At 46.5% G+C, this 20,839-nt stretch overlaps 1 protein-coding gene across 4 annotated transcripts in view; it reads right to left on the bottom strand.

The window, feature by feature from the left end:
* SLC39A11 (solute carrier family 39 member 11) overlaps window positions 1-20,839 on the bottom strand; it is a 262,946-nt gene that overhangs the window by 112,189 nt on the left and 129,918 nt on the right. For all 4 annotated transcript variants that reach the window (XM_050920823.1, XM_050920826.1, XM_050920822.1 and 1 more), the window contains one exon: window positions 6,788-6,958. In XM_050920823.1, the coding sequence (XP_050776780.1) occupies window positions 6,788-6,958 (171 nt within the window). The remainder of the gene's footprint in view (window positions 1-6,787; window positions 6,959-20,839) is intronic.

Below are 20,839 nucleotides of genomic sequence, written 5' to 3' on the forward strand. Positions count from 1 at the left end.
TACCAACCTTAGAGGCTCCCAGTTTCATCGCATCACTTCCTTAGACAGGGCATGCTGGGAAGCTGTCCAGGAGGCATGGTTCAGCGGCCAGGGCTTTGGACTAGGAGTCAGGAGACCTGGCTTCTATCCCCACCACCAACGCTAACTGAGACTTTGGGCAAGTCACCTCGCCTCTCAATGCCTCAGTTGTCCAAACTGTGAAGTGGAAATAACGACGCTTGTAGGGGGCTTCGATATCAGCAGACAGCACTAGGTGGACGTTGCTCTCATTCACCTCACCTGTGTAAAAGGCTGGCCTGCCTATGCAGTGCTAATGGAGACACACAGGTCAACTGGAAAAGAAAGCGAGCCCCCACTCTTCTAAGGACGGCGCTCAGGATAAACATTGCCTCACAAGCTTTGCAAGCCTGTCCACTGGAAGTTAGTGAAATCTGCAGGGGCTGCAGCGAAGCTTGGGCTGTCTGTGTCCCTGCCTTGCACGCACTTGGGCTGTCTGTGTCCCTGCCTTGCATGCACTTGACGGCCTCAGGAAAAGCAGCCATGGGGGACAGCTTTATTTGGTAGCCAGAGTGTCTTGCAGCAGGAGATGAACAGAACTCACTTCCTGAGTTGTAACAGATATGTGCACAGGGTGCTGCTCTCCCACACCACTCTAAATGTTAAACTTTAATGCTGTGACCTTGAAGAAATAAGAGATCATTTCTGAGGCTTAAAATTTGCTCAAGGGGGGCTTTGTGCGGTGTCAGAACAAAAAAAGGTTACAACAGCCTCTTCCAAGCAACGGAGAGATTATGGTCATTAACCTATTGCTTTGGGTGACACTTTGTTCATTCCTTTACAAAGGTTTGTTTCTCCAGTGACAGTCCACAGCTCCTTAGCAGACGCTGCGCAGGACAGCAAGAGACAAATGCTTGCAGGTACCCTATTCACTCCTGTGCTTCCCGACAGCTTCAGTTGAGGGATAAAATCCAATTACGCTGTTTTCAACTCAAACGTGAGTGACCTTTTTCTTTTGGTTTCTATTTAAAACTATAGTCACTTTTAAAGCAGCTACCGCCCTATCGTCACGCTGTTCCTGAGCGCTCCACACTGCAATTAGTGCCGCTGTTGATTAGTATTTGTTTTGCAGTAATGCTTAGGAGCCTCATCCCCAGGCCAGGTCTCCGCTGTTCTCACTGCTGAACAGACACAGAACAACAGGCAGTTTCCCTCTCGGAGGGGAGGGGTTTGCAAACGCAAATGGAGACATCTTTGCTTTAAACTACCCATTCCCACTGTTTTTCTTTTAAAAAATGTCAATATTCCTAGTGATCTTCAGTTTGGTAGAAGCTTGCACTTGGTTTGGGGCAGGGACAATCATTCGGTTCTGTGTCTGCACAGCACCTATCACAATCAAGTCTAGCTCTGCCGCTCCCAGGCACAGTACCACAATCCAAATAATACATCTTAACAAACGTCTGATTTGGGGGAATATGACAAGTTATTTCCCCTGGTTCTCCCAGATGGTGAAAGAGTCCACAATGAAGGTCTGCTGTTCACCTGCTTTAATTAAAAGGGATTAAAATCAGTTTCATCTCCACCACAAAGCAAATGTTTTCTTTATCTATTTAAAAAACTTTTTTTTTTTTTTACACAAATTCCTATTCTATTAAGATCCACAGATTTTATTTTAGATCTCTGAAATCTCTGTCTGTAGTTCATTAGTCAGAGAACTCTAATAATTAAGACAAATTGTTTTCCTGTGCTGTAATTTTAGAGTTGTAAGCACAGATTTCAAGTTGTTACAACTCAGCAACTGGGTTTATAATGTATGGGATGTGCCAGACTGGAAGAAGCTGAACTAAAAACATTAGAAGGTGGAAATGGATTTAAAAAAAAAAATTGAACTACAAAATTCCTGACAAAGACAGAGGAAAGTCATTCAAGGAATCATGAGCAGATTTTCCTAACTGGAGAGATGAAGCAGGATTGGGGGCCGAGGGACATGCTGGCGGTCCTTCCTACAGCCTCCATTGGCCTGGAGCGGTGAACCACGGCCACTGGGAGCTGCAATTGGCCAAACCTGCAGACACGGCAGGTAAACAAACTGGCCCAGCCTGCCAGGGGCTTTCCCTGAACAAGCGGTGACCCCAGTTTGAGAACCACTGCTGCAGAGCAAGATGCTGAAATCTGGATCACAGTTGAACTGTGCATACAAAAGCAGCTGCCCAAAACTCTGAGGCTAGGCAGATGCCACTGCGTCTAAGTAGCTAAATGCACCAAAGCAAAGGAAAGTCAGAGAAGAAATCGACTATTTAGAAACCGCACAGACTGGAAGAGAGCCTTGAACAACAATCCTTTTACTGGATGAGATTCTGAAACCCAACAGCCAAAGGGTCTCTTCTGTCTAGGCCTCTCAGTCTCTGCTAGCATCCTAGTTATTATCTAAAATAAAGCCCCATGGCAAACCTCTTTGCATGCTGAAGTGTAAAGAAAAGAAATCTGTCCCAGAAACTTCAAAGGAAACAACCATAGATGACATTTACAATGGCACCTTCCACATAAAGCTCCAAAAGTGCAAAGAAAGCCCTCCTCCCGCTACACACTGTGTTCTCGGCGCCTGCAGTTACTTCAGTCTATCAAAGCGAGAGCTGGGCCTGACTAACCCTCAACAACCAGCCTGACTTTATCCTCTTCAAGCTGTCCTGATAGAGGGCCATGGAGCAGCACCTGAACACAGGCTCCTGCAGGGAGCCTCCTCCCAGCTCAATTTTTCATCCATCTACACCTGGACACGCCCCCTACCAGGCCCTTTGCATCATGTCTCCAGTGCTTGCAGTCACAGAGTCCCACCAACAATTATTTTAATCAGCCATAGGCTTATCGTTGACTGAAGCAAGGCTATGAATGAACAGGGCCAGTTACCTTAGAAAAAGAGGTGAATCAGATGGGACATGATAAAGGCATGCGAAGTAATGACTCCTATAAAGAGTATACATCAGGCACAGTGAGATACAGCACATTCATAACAGATGAAGAAAGGAACCATGTTTTCACACAATGCAGAACTGGTCTGTGGGACTCATTGCCACAAGGGATCCTTTAGGCGAAGATTTTAACAAAAAAAGACTGGAGAGTTAACTGGGCAATTAGAGTTTCTGGAATTATCAGACTATTAAAAAACCCAAAACCAAGAGTGTTTGAATGGAAAATGGGCATCAATCCATTGAGATATCAAGTCACGAGGCCTAAGGGCATAAGCCAATCTCTTACTATTGAGGAATGGGAGAAGACATTCCAAAAACTTACTCCTGGGGGAATTCTGCACCATTTCACATGTGGAGAATTTATGTCCCCCGTAGATCTCTTTGCTTCCTCACAGAAAAATGACTTTTTGACAGGGAATCCACAAGAGCGGTCATGCGACCCTCCCCAGCAGTATATTTCAGTTGCTGAGGGCAGAGAGGTAAATCATTGTGGGGCAGGAGGCGGGACTGGGGAACACCCAGCTCATGGCTCCTACCCTGCGTTGGGCTCAGCTGCTAGTCACAGCTGGGCAGGATGGGACCTCTTCGTCCCCTGCACGACATCTGGGGCTGGGTGAGGCCCACCCCCCCAGATTTCTCCCCTGGTTGCAAGAATCATTGCAAACTCCCCCTGCTCCCAGCTTACTGCACCCATCGCTCCTCAGCTGCAGGGGGAGAGATCCCTGTACAGAGAGCTGTTCCCCCATCCGCCCAACCCCTGTGCATCCAGACCTCCTCATACCTAGTACCTCCCACCAAACCTCACCGCCTCTGCACTCAGAACCCCCCGGATGAGCCTCCTCCCCCTGGACCACCCCGACAAGCCACTCGCACCCAGATCCCCACTTCACCAAGCCCCAACCAGCTGCACCTAGATCCCCACCCCACTGATCCCCACTCCCCCAGCATCTGGACCCCCACACACTGAGCTCTATCTCCCCACACCCAGACACCCCCCCCCACACTGAGCCCCAACCACCTTCACCTGGACCCCCCTTCAGAGTCCCATTACCATTGCACCCAGAACCCCCAACAAGCACCTGTGCATGCAGATCCCCCCAGCACCCAGATCCCCCACTAAGCTGCCCACACTCAGATTGCCCCACTGTCATAAACAGATAGCTAAGGGTTAATGTCTCTTTCACCTGGAAAGGAGTAACCTGAAACACCTGACCAGAGGACCAATCAGGAAACAAGACTTTTTCAAATCTGGGTGGACGGAAGTTTGTGTCTGAGTCCTTTGTTCTTTGTCTTGTGTCTGTCCCTCTCGGCTATGAGAAGTGATTTTTTCTGTCTCCTGGCTTTCTAATCTTCTGTTTCCAAGTTGTAAATACAACCACACAAAACCCTTTCAACCCATATCTGCAGAATTTTAAAATATTGTGCACAGAATTTGCAATTTTCTTGGCGCAGAGTGCCTTCAGGAGTAATAACTGCCTACTGCTGACTTTCTTATATCTTCATCTAAAACAGCTGACAGCCCACTGAGCTAGATGGATTATTCCACTGACCCACTCAGGTAATTTCTGTATTCCTATCCCAAACCAAAAGACTCAGCATGCTGAATTTACTACTAGCCTTTCTCCACCCTCTAGTTTGCTCACACTGTAAAATAAATACTCTGTGCAGTATCTCACTATAGCCAGTGCTAAACATGAGATATAGCACACCCAGGTTAGATTTATGGCACCTGGGAGAATTTCAACTCAGAGATTCTTGGCTTTTGCAAGTTTAAAGCACCAACTCTAATGCTGCATTAAATTACATTTTATTTGCAGTTAATCTTGTACTTGCTCACTGGCCACTCAGTAATACAAACCTGTATAAGCTTTCGAGCAGTTTCAATGAATCTAGAGTAGGTTTTCACAGGTGCATGGTAAAAACCCTGGAATTTTTCCTACACTTGCAACTAAGCACTGATGCAGCTATACCGTGATTGACAACTGCGAGTAGAGACAAGCCTGGGATGCACAATTAATTAGCGTTAGCAAAGCACTTTGAGAGCATACAACGAGAGGTGAAGCGGAGTTATTATCGTTCACCCTCTTTGGAATGACGGAAAGCCTAGTTAAGTGAACGCCTCCACTGAGAGACAGTAGATGGAGCAATGAAGGACAGTGAAAAATGATTACAAGCTGAAATGAAGCAATTGATTTCAAAGAGACAAGCAAGCAACAGAAGGATGGACAGAATGTACTTTCTGAAATGCATGAGCAGAAAGCGCGTGCACACACACACACAAAACCCATGGCTACTACCTCCAGCTTCATGTTTCTACAATTTTGGGGGCATTTGGCTCCTGTCCTTGAAGTGGGTACAGGAACTGTGATCAAAGCCACGTAATTCTGAGCTTTTTCACAAGTCAACAGAACAGAGAAGCATCTAATAATCAAATTTAAAATTATAGTTCTGTCACAGCAGCGAGAAACCATCCTTAAAATCAAAAAGCACATGCAACAGAACAAGGAAATGTCTAGAGTCCCTGTTCTGATGGGAAGTCTTTTTTGTCTGAGCACCTTTCATTTAGTATGCGGCAGCAGCTTCCCTGCCACAGAGTGAAACAGTCACCGTGTTTTGGAATCCTGCTTTCTCAAGCCAGCACAGTGAATCCAGCATTTCAGTCTCCCCAAGATCAAAGCTATGCAGATCAGTTTCCTTCTATCCCTCCATAACACAGGTTACACATCTAAATGAAAAAAGGGCTCTTCTAACAAGGAAAAGAGAAAGAAAGAGGAGGGGAAAAAGAGCATACAAGAAAGGCAGCCTGAAAGAGTTATCCTGTCTTACCCCCAGAGTAAGAAAGAATTACAAAGCAACTAAGTGTTGTCAGCTCTCACAATTTTAATGCTAGTCCTGCAATATCGTTTTTCTGAAAGCCCCAGCTCCTGGATTCATGTGATTGTGAGAATCTCAACTTTCTTTTAATTAACCAAAAAGAAAATGTTTCCATTCCTCATGGTTGCAGAGTAAAGCTTGAAAATGCAGTCCCTATCAGCACAAAGACCAGCAGACAAATAAAAAGCTTAACAGTCATCATTTTTAAAAGCTCATGATTAACTCTCTTGTGATTTGGGGGGGAGTCTGACATGTTTTTTTAAACACTTGGGGCTTGCAGTAGGGGAAGACCAAGGGAAATTAGAACACAGTGCAGAATCCGGAGCCATTCTCCTGAAACTGCCACCTGCTAATGTATGTTGATGATTCAGCCTTTACAGGACTGAGTAACATGAACACAGACAAGCAAGACAAGCTGTAGCAGATTTAATCCAAAAGGTGCCCAGATGTTACTGTGATGGGCAGCGTCTGCAGTAATAAAACAGCAATAAAAACAAAATGGCCATTCCAAAATCCTTGATGTGGTGGCAAGTGGGCTATCCCACTCATCCAACTGAGGAAATGACATCTTCAGGAACAGCCCACTGCAAGTGACAAGGTGCATGAGTTAGTATCTTTTATTGGACCAACATCTGCTGATGGAAGGGACAAGTTTTTGAGCTGCACAGAGCTTTTCCTTAGGTCTAGAGAAGGTAACCAGGTGTCTAAGCTAAAGAAAAAGTCAGACAGATTGTTAAGCACAAGAGGGTTGCACGGAAGGTATGACAGACGCTCTGGTTACCTTCTCCGGAGCGGAAGAAGAGCTCTGTGAAGTTTAACAGCTTGTTCTTTCCATCAACAGAAGCTGGTCCAACAAAAGATATCGCCTCATTCACCTCATCTCTATCACTTCCGGGGACCAACACGGCTACACCCACCCTGCAACTGAAAGCAGACAAGGTGCTTACCTGGAATGTTATGTATTGTTACAGCTAGAATGAGCAGCATAATTCGCCTCCAACTGCTACTTCCTGGGGTCAATGTGCTGTCTCCAGAAGTCTGAGATGCAGATGGGACTTCTGATTGGCTGGTTCCCACGCCCTTCCGCCTCTGATAGGGCTCCCCATTTTCACCTCTGTCTGAAGGAAAAAGAGAAATTGACTCCAGATCAGTTCAGAAGGAAGCAGGCTCATGCTGGGAACCATTTGGTCCACCCACAACCAAAAAGCCAGCAGGAAAGATGCTGATCAAACCGCAGCATGGAGGAAGTCAAGCCTCCCTCAGCGTTCCATTTTGGTTTATGTTATTTATAGTTCCAATGCAGCAGTAAGGTTGACAAGTGCTAGTGCAGACAGTGCTAGTGTAGACAAACCTCCATTAAAGCAGCCATGCCGTCTAGACGTGCTCTGAGCAGACAATGTCGTAGTTAAAACTGATAGGCCTATAAGGCAGCAATGTCCAGACACCTTCAAACAAGGGACAGGGTGGCAGTGATCTGGGGACCTTCCTGTGCTCCAGGTACAGGAAAGGGTGGGAATTACAGGGTGAGACGTTATAAGATTAAAATAGGGCCACGTAGATCATTGTTGCTACCACTGTTACATAATTGCAACAAATATTGTACAAAGTATGTCACGTAAGGCATCAATGGAAAAGTTATAATTTGCTGAATATGATTATCCTAGTTGTATGCATGCATCATTTTTGCATCTGAAGTTATGAATATTGAGTATGTACCTGTATTTCAAAGGTGTTTGCTCCTGCGGTAACACCCACAAGGTATTTTGCCAGCACATTGTGAAGGAACTATTCAAGTTAAAAACACAACTCACAATGAACCAGGGAAGAAGCCTATTCACACCTGATGGACCTTACTGAGGATGTTCTACTTAGAATATGGGTAATGGCCCCTGCTATGACTCATCGAAGCATGCAAAGGACATGTGAGTAGACCATGTAATGCTAAACTCCATCTTGTGTGCCAGTGCTTTTCCCCAAAATATGCTGACTCTGAGGGCTTTGTTTGGACAATGAAGTTTCCCTCCACATGACAGAAGCTATAAAAGGCCCTGGGAACATCTCCATTTGTCCTTTTTCCTGCTCTGATCTCTGGACTATGTTCTTATATTAATGGAAGCATTCTAACCGAGGGACTGAGGACCTTCCAGTTATTTGGGAGCAACCAGAGACTTAATCAGTTAGCAGTTTATGTCATCACTGCTTTAAACCTGACCCAAGAACTTTGCAATTATTGTATGTATTTGATTCCTTTACCCAATTTTAACTCTCAGCTCTTTCTTTTTATAAATAAACCTTTAGATACTAAAGGACTGGCTGTAAGCGTGTATTTGCATAATATCTAAAACATTCATTAACTTGGTGGGGAATGTGTCCAGTCCTTTGGGATTGGTAGAACTTTTTATATGATGAACGAGATTGTCAGGAATCCTCATCCTATTTGACTTGGCTGTCTGGGTGGAAGCTAGAGTGACCAGAAGTCCCAATTTTACAGGGACAGTCCCGATATTTGAGGCTTTTTCTTATATAGAAGCCTGTTACCTCCTCACCCCCGTCCCAATTGTTCACACTTGCTGTCTGGTCACCCTATTCTCAGGTTTGGACCACGTCATTACCTATAGTCAGTGGCTGCTCCCGGCCACCTTCAAAAGACTTGCCTCATTCTCATCTGCTAGCATGTTTCCTGCTAAGCCAAGACTCTCCCCAACCCAGGTTCCCAGCAGGACAGTAACTGGCATCAGGCTCTATTTTGGCCAGCATTTTTAAAAGCACATCAGTAAAATCCAAGCATCAGGGCTGTGAAAGGACAGAACGAGCAATGCCTGCACTATAATCAAGACCACTCAGAGCGAGTCTCTCTCTGTTCATCTTTAGTTTGAAAAGGCAAGAAGCAGCCAAGAAATTACATGGGCAGAAATTCCTGAACCTCACACAGGCAACAGCTGCTGCTTTGCACTAAAAAAGATTTGACATTTTAGATGCACTTAACTCTCCTCCTCCCCCGACTCCCCCCCACCTCAGAATTTTAATGGCAAACAAACAAGTGCAAGAAGTCATCTGGAATTGTTTTGATTGAATGTCAATTGCTTTCCATGCCATTTCTAGGCAGGCTAATGCTCAACTATTGTGTTACACATTGCAAAGCATGTATTTTCAATGCCAATTAAGAATCTTTGCATAAAAGTGCTCCTGCAAATTGACCCCCAAGGTCACCAGAGGAAAGGAGGTGCATGTGTTGTCATTTTATAATTCACCTCATGCCATATATAATAGAGGGAAAAAAAGGAAAAGCATTCTGAGGAGATGCTCAACAGCAACAAAAAAAACACTGTCGGGATTAAATTTTCAACACCAGAGAATCAGCACATTTTAGTGATCAGAAAAACGACAGAAAAGCTGAAAACAAAGAAATCAAACGCCATGTGACCAGCCAATTCTTCATGGATATCAGCAGGGCAATCACTACAAAGTATTACGCTTCTGGGGTGTAGCTGACTGATGTTACCCAGCTCAGCAAAGTAGTCTGCTCACAGATACTTGCGCTCCTCTTTTAAAGCAACATCTGCCACCATGCTGGCTGTCACAACACTAGCAAATAATACACAGGACCAGACAGCCGGTCAGCCCAAAACTCAAGCCAAACCGACAGTCTGTGTTAACACATTTGCTTGCAGGATTTCATTCCAGTCCCCAAGGATAAAGAGAACATCATTTGCCAGCAGGAAAGGAAAGCCAGTGAGTGATGCAGGCCTGATAGCGAGGATTAAAATCCCTAGACGCTTTTTTGATGCACAGTCAGTACCTGGGCTTAGTTTGTTTATTTGCCTTTAACCGGGTAGCTCTCGCTTGTGCTTTTCAATAAGTTAGTCCTTGGGCGATGGAGCTTTCTACTCAACCATTCAAAATCTGGGACTGCTCAGAACTTGAACGGTGGCATAGGTGACCACAAACCTCAAACAGGCATGAGAGAGAGGGCCCACTCTGCCCCATCTTCTGACCAGCGAAATAATCAGCAGGCGTTACAATAAACTGAATGTGGTTGAAGGCTCCAAACGCGAATGGAATCTTCTGAGCCGTCACCCAGACCTGTAATGCCTGCAAGTGCATCACTTAATTGCAGAATGGGAATGGTTCAGTTATTATCCATCTCCCAGCCATGACAGCCTTGTGTCCCATAGACTATTTTCCTGTACTTTGCCCAGCCTAATTCCAAAATTTCCAAGCTTTGGGGCTCTCTGTCTCCCATGGGAGACCATTTCATAGCCCAACAGATCTGCCAGGAAAATTTTCAGCCCAAACGTCCCCTCTCTATTTCATTGAATTCTTCCCTCCTTATGCATCACTGTGCATCAGGTTTATCCTTCTCAGGTAGGGCCCCTCTTTGGTCTCCTGCCTTCTACCACCATTCGAGATGTTCAACGCTACGGGCCATCGCCAGGGCACAGGGGATAAACAGCCCTTCAGAGCAGATGGCAGAAAGAGTGAGCGCCGCGTGTACGGGGAGTGGGCTGAAGCTTTCTAGGGCTGCAGTTCAACAGGTGTGGACAGGGTGCCAGAGAAGGGAACACAGCAGGGGTATCAGGGAGTTTGGGCAGATGAAGGACCAGTGGGAATATCAAGCTCTGTAGCTGAAGATGAAGACATGCTGGACGTTGCTCTCCTGGCCTGCAGCTGATGTTCAGAGAAGCGGTGCAGGCTCTTTAGGGGTCTTTGATGTTCTCTATTTATCTTTAAGACTGAGCTGCACAAGAGCGGATGCGCACACTCTGCAGAGAGATGAGGGAGCTCAACTTTGGCTTTTAAGAGACAGTATGCCTGGCTTCCTAAAATAAACCAGTCTCTGATCTTCCGCACATCGATAAAATTGGGACTGTCTCGCTCTTTAGCCCTTTGTCCCGCGCCCCGACTGGTGTACGATGGGGACATCATTTGTCCCAATATTCAGGTGAGGAGGTGGGGGGGGGGAGAAGTGAGGCGGGTGGGTGAGCAGGGTGAGGAGGCGAAAGGGGAGTCGAGCAGCAGACAGACAGGTGGGAGGGAGGTGAGGAGGTGGGCGGATGGCGAGGAGGAGAGCGGCAGTCGGGCAGACTGGGGGTGGGAGCACCAGACGGATGGCGAGGAGACTAGCGGGGAGGTAAGCAAAAGCAGGCAGGCCGGCCATGAAGAGGAGAGTGGGGAAGCTATCTGCTCCCATAAAAACACCCCCAGAGGGGCACTCTACCCAATGAAGATGCAGCTTGGAAAGATGTGATGAAAAATATTGGGATTGCTGGATGAGGGGAGCAAAAAATGGGGAGAACTACATGGAGAGAAAGAATTTGAAAACCTCACACAAAATGAATATTGTATTGGGCAGAACCCAGCCATCAGGTGCTACACCTAGCAGGAAAGGAAACAGAGCCACTGACGCACCCTGATGCTAAGGGCTTGTCTACCCTACGGATTTTTGTATCAGTGTAGCTACAGTCGTACAAATGCCTACTGTAGATGTGTTGCACTGGCGTGAATGGGGCAATTGCACTGATGCAGCTTAAACCCAGGATACCCTGGAGTTTACACTGGGGCAAACACATTGGTGCAAATACAACAGTGAAAAAAATGCCATGAAAAAACAAGGTAAGAACTGGTGCTCAGAAATCTGTCCTTGATACTTCTACTGCCCCAATGAATGCAGTATCTGAGCATCTTGTTATCTTTATGTATTTACCCTCTGAATGTTCCTGCAAGGCAGCACTGAGCGATTTGCCCCATTGTACAGATGGAGAACAGCAATATTGATGATTTTTATGGAAAGCTCTCTTCACTGTAACTAGGCTGGGGACGGGTAACGAATGCCCCCATGTAAAAACAAACCTGACGAAATTCCTGAAATGACAAAGCAGGCGTGGGAGTAGGAATTACTCTCTGTCAAAAAAAAATGCTATGTAGTAAGAGAAAATCCATGTAGCTGAGCTTTGGAGAACAACACTTAAATTCAAGTGACAAAGTTATTTCCATTCTTGCAGAATTTGTTTTCTTTAAAAGTAATAATAAAACACCTGAAAAAGCATCTGATAGCAGCAGCAAGAGCAGAAGAAAGGGAAAATGGAGTATGAGATGCAATTTTGCAATACTCGTTTGCTGCAGTGTGGCCTCAAAAGCTGAAGGAAGAGGAGATTTTATGTTGGTTGCTAGAGAAATTTTTTTTTATTGAAAATTTGATGATTTGGGGGGCCAGATCCTCAGCTGATTGTAAGTCAGCTTGGCTGCACTCAGAAGAGCTATACAGACGTACACTGGCTAACGTTCTGGACTTTTGCCCGCCTTTTCTATATAGGCTGGTTCTAAGATATCAGTTGTGCTCGTGCCTCCAGTATTCTCCCTTTGCAAACATTCTCCTGTGAGCTCAGACATGTTGCACGATGGTTCACCCGTTTGACCTACAGTGAAATTCCTGAAATTCAACGGGGGGGGGGAGGGTAGGTGACCAATTTTCTCAGTCGTCTTTGAAAATTCCAGCCGTGCTTTCTCCCCGCTACGGGTCAATCTGGAAAACGGGCATAACATCCCTGTGCTGCCAATATTGTGGGGAGTCACCCATTAATGCCAGAAAAGTGCTTTGAGATCTTGGATGCTCAGAAAGAAAATACCGTCATCCAATACAACCTATTCCCCTCTGATCTCTCACCTACAATTCAACAACTCATCCAACCACTGCACTGGGCCTTTTCTAGAACACAGATTTTCCTCGTTGGCCAAGGTGAGACATTCCCATCATCTCACATAGAAGGTACAAACATCGGCTGGGGAGCAGAACACCTCTACAAATATTCAAAAGACAATCTGTTGCCTAAGGATTTGGATTCAAAGCACCTACGTGGTGCCCAGACGTGTTAACAAGCTCATCAAGCAGAGAGTGGGCTCAACTTTCCATCAATGTTCATGTTTCTCAAGCAGTTTAACCTTCTCAGATATCCAGGTTGTACAGCTGTTGGGCCACTGATTGGGTAGCAAGCTGGTTTCCAAAGTCTAATTACGTGGGTAGAAGGACTGGTTTAGTTTTAACCTCAACCCTCATCCGTTTTACCTTATTATGCGATTCCTTTTATAGTAACAGAATCAGATTATGCAAAGGCTACAAATGAAGCGTAACTGCAACACAGCGCATTAGCGTTGCTTGGGGCATGCGATAAAGTGTATCTATAGCAACCCTTATGGATTTTCCTTTCTGCATGAGTGTACGATAAATGCAGACTCCAATATCACTGTTGCTACTTTTTTTTAAATCAGATCAAAAGACACTAAAACACACACATACTCCCCTAACTTGTAATGACGTAATGTTATCTTGGCTGCTCTTTCATCTCTTACATAATCATTTAATCTAATATTGTGTATTGCTGGGTGCTACTGAATTCTGAGATGGAAGAGCGTGAGGATTGTATCACTAACTGTTCATGGATACAGTAGTAGGTTTTTTTTAAAAACTTCAAGGTGCAACCTGCCCTTAGCATTTCTGATCTTTGGACACTGATTAAAATGTACAATAAGCCAAGAGGCTGAACACAGGACTGGGAGCCCAATATCTCTGCCTCAGTTTCCCCCATCGCTAAAGTAGCGATGGTAGTTCTCTCCTGGGGTACAGAGAAGGTTAATCATTGCTTGCAGACACGAGCATAACCTATTAGTATGCCTGATCAAGGACTTAGGAGCACATTCCATTGACTTATTCCACAGTACATTACACAGCTGGGAAAATATCATTCATTATCCCCATATTACAAAAGGGAAAATGAGGTACACACAGGCTAAAGGATTTGCCCAAGGGCATGTAGTGAGTCAGTGGTAGTGCTGGCAAGAGAACCCAAGTCTGCAGATACTCAGCCTGGCGTCCTAACTCATTCAGAGTTATTAGGCCCGAAGGGACCACTGTGGTCATCTAGTTCAACCTCCTGTATGACACGGGCCAGAGAACCTCACCCAGTAATCACTGCATTGAGCTTACAACTTCAGTTTGAGCTAGAGAATTAAAACCACAGTCTTAGAGCCTGGGTCAGCTGGCTCAGGCTACAGGGCTAAAAACAGCAGTACAGATGTTCAGGCTCAGGCTGCAGCCTGGGCTGAGACACCCCTCGAAAAGGGAAGGTCTAGGACATGTCTACATTGCAGTTAAAAACCCCTGGCTGGCCCCTGCCAGCTGCCTCAGGCTAAGGGGCTGTTTAATTGCAGTGTAGATGTCTGGGCTAAGCTGCCGCGTGGGCACCAGGGCCCTGCGAGGTCGGAGGGCTCCAGAACCCAGGCTCCAGCCTGAGCGTGAATGTCTACATTGCAATGTGCCTTAGCCAGAGACAGCTGGCACGGGCCAGGTCCGAGTGTCTAATTACAGTGTGGACACACACTCAGAGTCCAGGCTCCAGCCAGAACATCTAACGCTGCAATTTTACAGCCCTGCAGCCCAAGCCTGCAAGCCCGAGTAAGCTGACCCAGGCCAGCCATGGCCATTCTCTTGGTCTTTTGTTGCTGTGTAGCCATGATCCCAGTCTTGTGCAGTCTTCAAATGATGGAGATTCCCCCATGTTCCCAAGTAAATTGTCCCAGCCGTTCATCATCCTCACTGTTAAAAACGTGTGCCTTATTTCTCTTCTGAATTCCTCTCTTTCAGCTTCCGCTCACTGCATCTTCCTGCGGTTTTTTCCTGCTAGATTAAATAACTGCCTCCTCTCAGAAATCTCTTCCCCATTTGGCACTTGTAGACCATCATCAAGTCACCTCTTAACCTCCCTTTGAATACTAAACAGAATGAGATCCTTATGTCTCTCAGTACGAGGCACATCTTCTATACCTGGCAGCTCTTTTCTGAACCCTTTCCAAGTTTTCCACAGCCTTTTTGAAGTGTAGTCATCAGCACTGGGCACAGGATATCCAGCAATCGCTTCACTAATGCGGAGTCAGTAGTGTAGTAAGAGGAGGCCCTGAAACATAAACCCTTGTATCAGAGGCCCGGTACGAGGCCTAAGGCCTGAACTAAAGGAATGGTCAAGACATGGTGAACATAAAGCAAAGTCAAGCTGGGAGCCAGAGGCGAGAAGAAGGCTGATGTTGCAATTATGCAGATGCCTAACAGGTACTAAGCACTAGTACGATAGACATGTGCCAGGATGGTACCAGAACAGTCCGCAACCACCACATTCCACACAGATAACAAGGAACAGGCTGACCCATCCTAAAGACAGGGTCAAAAGGATAATATGATGGATAGAGGTGTTTTGTTTGAATCAACATGTACCAGGTGAGAGGCGGCCCCCTAACACGTAAAGGGGTTGCTCCTCTATACGTCAGGAGTGAGGTGTAGCTCGTTTGTACCGTGGAGGAGCTGTTTTTGTCTGGCCTAGGGGGCAGTGAAGAATCCCGCCACTGACTGAGCCAGTGCATTGTCGGGGGGCACATATTCATAGTATGTCCTGTAGAGTCTGCGGGAAACTATTACTGTGCTTCGTGCTTACTAGGTGCCTTCCGACCTTATTGGAGTCTGTGGTCTTTGGGGGTTCTCTGGGGGTCAGCTGTGTCAGCGATCTGCGCAGAGCCAGGGCAGCACACAGAGGGAACACACGCACGCAGCCAACTGGTATAAACATTGAACAGAGCAGAGCAGCACACCAGTGACATCTGACAACAAAGACCAGCTCATCACACCATCCCACCTCCTCCTCTGGCAGAAAGTTAGGAAGCAAAGAATATAAAAGAATAGGATAAAATCCTTGATGAGCTTTGATACTCTGTGTCCTCCCGTCTGAAGCCCAGTTATAATGTCCAGTTACAGGGCCAGGATGAGGCGCACACACACAAAAAGCAAGGTGCCTCTGTGTCATAAACAGATAGTTAAGGGTTAATGTCTCTTTTACCTGTAAAGGGTTAACAAACAAGGACCCAAACACCTGACCAGAGGACCAATCAGAAGACAAGATACTTTCAAATCTCGTGTGGAGGGAAGCCTTTGTTTGTGGGTTTTGGGTTTGGCTTTTTTCTCTCTGGGTCCTGGACGGGGCTAGAGGTGCAACCAGGTTTCTGCCAATCTCCCTGCTACAGTCTCTTATCTATTCAGAATTGTAGGTAAGAAAAGGCGGTCATAGTCTTTTAATTTGTTTTTTTCCATTTGCATATGTGTACTTGCTGGAAGTAGCTTAAATTGTGTTTCTGCTGGAGAAAGTTTCTTTCTATTGTTTATAAGTTGAAAGACCCTGTAACTTTTTACCATCTAAAGTGCAGAGATAAACCTTTTACTTTTTTCTTTTTTATTAAAAGTTTTGCTTTTGAAGACTTGTTTGATTGTTTTTTTCCCCAGTTGAGGCTCTAGGGAATTGAGTCTGTATATACCAGGGAATTGGTGGGGAGAAGGGAAGGATAAATTTCCTCTTTGCGTTAGATTCACGCAGCTTGAATCTGTATTCCCTCTGGGTGAGGGGGAAGCAGGGAGGGAAAGGTAAATTTCCTCTTTGTGTTAGATTCACGCAGCTTGAATCTGTATTGTCTCTGGGAGAAGAGGAGAGAGAAACTTGATCTCTGTGTTGTGTTTCAAGGAATTGAATCACGGTATCTCCTAGTGTACCCAGGCAGGAAAGATCTGGGAGGAGGTAAAGAGGGGGGAGGGAATGGTTTATTTCCCTTTGGTGTGAGACTCAAGGAATCTGGGTCTTGGGGTCCCCAGGGAAGGTTTTGGGGGGACCAGAGGGTATCAGGCCCTAAAAAATTCCTGATTGGTGGCAGCGCTACAGAATCTAAGCTGGTAATTAAGCTTAGAGGACTTTATGCTAGTACCCATATTCTGGACGCTAAGGTCCAGATTTGGGAATTATACTATGACAATCTGCCACCCAATATTCTTCCTGGAGTATCTGACCCAATCAAAGAAACTGCATCAATTCACAGCCCCATGGCACAAAGGCAGCTTTATCTCAGCAAGCTCCCTCATCAGCATCATCATTATGGGATCGTCCTCAAGTCGGCTTCCTTGCCACATATACCCAATCAATGCGGGAAAAGAGGAAAATCATCTCTAAGAGATGGGTGAGAAAATGCCTCCCCTGATCAGCGGTATTCAAGGAATGGAAACGTTAGCCAGCCAATCAGCAGACCTCCTTCCCATCCGCTGTGTGGGGCTAGATCGTTTGGCTGAATATGCAGCAACTCCCCTTCCGATGTTTCTTCTTGTGCGTCCAACCATCAGCTGCTGGAGCACAGGGACACACACAAGATGCGTCTACACAGCAGTCGGGAAGCATGACTGCAGCACACCCAGACCAACCTGGCTTTGATCAAAACTAAGACGAGCTAACCCCATCCACCTAGGACTCAGCTGGGTACATACTTGGGGGGCTGCCGCAGCTTCACTACTAACACTACTCGAGCTAGCTTTGCTCTGGGTAGATCAAGGGCACGTCTATCCATGCTGCAGTCATCCGTCCTGATTGCAGTACAGACACACCGCGGAGAACAGGACTGCACTCAACACTGTGACCAAACTCCTGTTGACTTGACAGCGGACAGAGAGGCCCCACGCCGCCCCCCTCCCGGCCCTGGCTAGAGGTGTCAGGCAGACCCTCGTGGAGAACGGTGAACCCTGCCAAGGGGTGGGCTAACTCTGCCAACACTCAGGGACTCAGCTCACAGGGCATGTTTGAAAAGGAAGACAGCATTTTAATATGGTTACTGGGTAAATAAAGGTGAAGATAAAAAGCACTGGCATCTGCTAAGCCAGTACATCCCCCCCAAATACACAGAAGCCCAGTTGCAGGGGTATTCTGGGGGCAGGAGAGCCATGGTTTGGACATCCTGGCTGCCAGGGTGCAAACTAGCACAAGCTCATCTGCACTTAGGGCCAAATCAGCCTCCAGCCGCAGCCCCTCGGCCCCAGCACTGAATCAGGCCGTCTCTCTAGCTGACACGCAGTGCTGCCAAGTATCACTACACAGGGCATCCCTAGTACGCAGCCAGACAAAACCCAACTGCTGGATGCGCTCCTGTTAGTCATGTCCCATTTTAAAAGGCTGGCTTCCCGCCACAGGGCAGTCGCAGCCTGAAAGCTGCTTATCGCTGGAAAATGAATCCAGCTCCCTGTAACAGCACCTCTGTGAGAGCAGCCCAGCCCACAAAACAGAGAGCAATCAACACCTGTTAATGCTACTTAACAGAGCCCTGTTAGACTTCCACCAGCCAAGGCTGCTTGTGCTCCATAAGGTGCCACCTTCTGCTTGTCAGCCATCTTGGGGATACTTGCAGCAGCCCACTGTGCAACACTGGGCACTCCACAGAGAGTACATGGGTCCATCCTCAGGAGGCCAGACCAAGTGCCAGCACTAAGGGACACAAAAAGCAAATGAGAGGGCAGGAACGAGGGGTTTGCTTGGCAGGCTCGGGGATCCAGACATTCCCACAGTAAGTGTTCCATAGCTAACCTGAGCAACAACTAGCCCTGCATGGCACTGGGGACATCCGACCATAACCCAGGGGCTTCGGCCTGCATTCGCTTTTCCCCTTGGAATCTCTGGTCATCTCCATTTTATAAATGGGGAAACTGCAGTACACAGAGTGAAGGGACTTGCACTTGCCCACGGTCACAGTCACACAGCCAGCCGTCGACAGAGCCGGGAATAGAACCCAGGTCTCCCGAGTTGTAGTCCTTTGCTTTGGCCAGCAGAGCATCCTTCCTATTTCTGGAGCCCCATGCTGCTGCGTCTCTTTTGGCAGTGAAAAGAGCTGAAAAATTACCTGCATTGCCAAAACTTGACTTTCACAGCAAAAAAATACTAAGTCAACAACTTTGCTTTGGCGCCTGTTCTGTTCAAGAGCGAGTTAATCTCTTTTTCTTTCATTCCAGTCTCCCCTTCAGCTATTTTTCATATGCTATTGCTTTTGGAGCTGCAGCTCTGCCCAAATTAGCATCTAAGAGGAGACATAGCTCTGAGAGCATCAGACATCCAAAAAGCCACCACTCCCTCTTCTCTCACCTGCAACCATTCAATGAAAGCCCCAGGAGAAGAGAAGAGACAGTTCATGTTACAGCTCAATCCGGCTGCCAAAACTGGTAAGTCCATGGGAAAAGAACAGCCTGTCACTCAAGCACCTAAATCCTTTTTATCTACTTTTGTTTGTTTGGCGTTTCTAAGTCGCACGATTTCTTATTCCCCCACTGCTACCCCATATGTTGTGGATTCCATAATGAGACACCAAACAGTGCACTGGGTCTCCCTGAATGCCAGATATGACAGCGATGGGCACCCCAGAAACGGCTACAAATAAAATGAAAAAAAAAAGTCAAGAGAAGATGGGAAAGACTGGGAAATATTTGGGACCAAGCTTTCATGCTGCGCTTGGCCCAACACCCATAGCCACCTTTCAGCTCCCCCGAGCCTAGGGCTAACTCAACTGGGGCAGCCTAATACACCAGCTAACATGCCCTGCTCATAACCTGCACTGACCTCTGCACCTGGGGAGACGGGGAAAGAGCTTAAGGCTGGCAGCCCTATGCCACCCAGGAACCCCCCTGCACTAGAGGAGCTCCCAGCTTTAACATCCCCCTTTATGCCAACTAAATGGCGTAAAATAGACAGAGCCTGGGGACAGGGAACTGGGCTTTTGTTTTAGGCCATAATTATCAGCAATTGTCAGAGCCACACAGATTCTGTTGCTGATCTGGGACCATAATGTAACACTGCAGAGTAGCAACAGCAGCAGTGAAAGGGGGCAGGGCAGAGCAGGGGTGTATGATTCTGGGTTTATTTCTTAATTTTAAAATGTTTTTTTCAGTGAACTCATCAAGGCTTCAGGCCCATCCTTGATTCTCCCTCTTTGCAGGAGTCTTCTCTAGGGAAAAGGTGTGTTTAGACCCTGTTACCTAACAACTGGGGAAATTCTAGTGAAGACAAGACAGCCTGTTCACACGCGTTAACAGGTTGAGGTAAACCCCTGGCTCCTCCTCAGTCTTCTACCTCAACCTGGTCACATGTGTGAAAACTACAGACGGCCTTTGTCTTCACCAGCGTTTTCCCTGGTGTTCGTTACCACAGGCTGGCTAACCCAGCATAAGCACATCCCTTTTTCCCAAGTGAAGACATGGCCTCTGGGCCACAAGGAACATGCAGAGAAACATAAATACATGGGTGAGCTTGCGTTACCATCTCACATGCCACAACACTCACAACTGCTCCCCCAAGGATAGCAGCACATGAAGGACCCGGATCAGAATTTCCCAGCCTTGCCTTCTTACCAATTTAAAAATCAGAAAAAATTGACACTTTTTTTTCAGCGTGTCTTCAATTTTCCACGGTTTAAAGCAGTGTCCCGGATGCAAAGAACAACAGACTCCTGCCTTGCATTCCCTTTCTTCATTTTCAAGCCCAGAGGATACCAAGCCGGCCCACTGATGCAGTTCAAGGGCAACCACGTGCCATTTTGTTTTGATTTGCTTTCCCCTTCTCCCTACCCTCCCTTCCTTCAAGTACCTACAAGAGCATAAATCAACCATCATCATTGTGTATAAAACCAAAATAAAAAGACACTGAAGAGAGGCCATGCTCCATAAATATGGGTAAAAGGGAAAACTGCTTACTTAAGAACAGAGGCCTTTCCATCAGAACATACCACACTATGCACCAACAAAATGTGTACTCACATCTCAGACATATTTATTACTTTATTTTCTTTTGCCCTATTGTGTCCCACATTAACCAGAACAGAATTCGGACTATTTAAGACATTGTCTGGCCAAACCTTCCTTTCCCACCAAGCCATCCTGCTGTCTCCTGGGTTCTGCCAGGTCCCAATTATCCACAGATTTGATGTGTCCCAAGTAGGATCAAATAACTACACTTCTATGATACTTTTAAGGAGAGGAAGAGAGCATGGCTACCATATGCAAAGCATGGGTGCACGTTTATCTTAACACAATATGGCACTAGAGATTAGCAGGGGATTTCTGGGATAAGAAACATATTTTGGCTACTGAAGTCCATGAGAGCTACTGGTTG

This window comes from Gopherus flavomarginatus, chromosome 12 (genome assembly GCF_025201925.1).
Source record: "Gopherus flavomarginatus isolate rGopFla2 chromosome 12, rGopFla2.mat.asm, whole genome shotgun sequence".
Classification (NCBI taxonomy): Eukaryota; Metazoa; Chordata; order Testudines; family Testudinidae; genus Gopherus; species Gopherus flavomarginatus.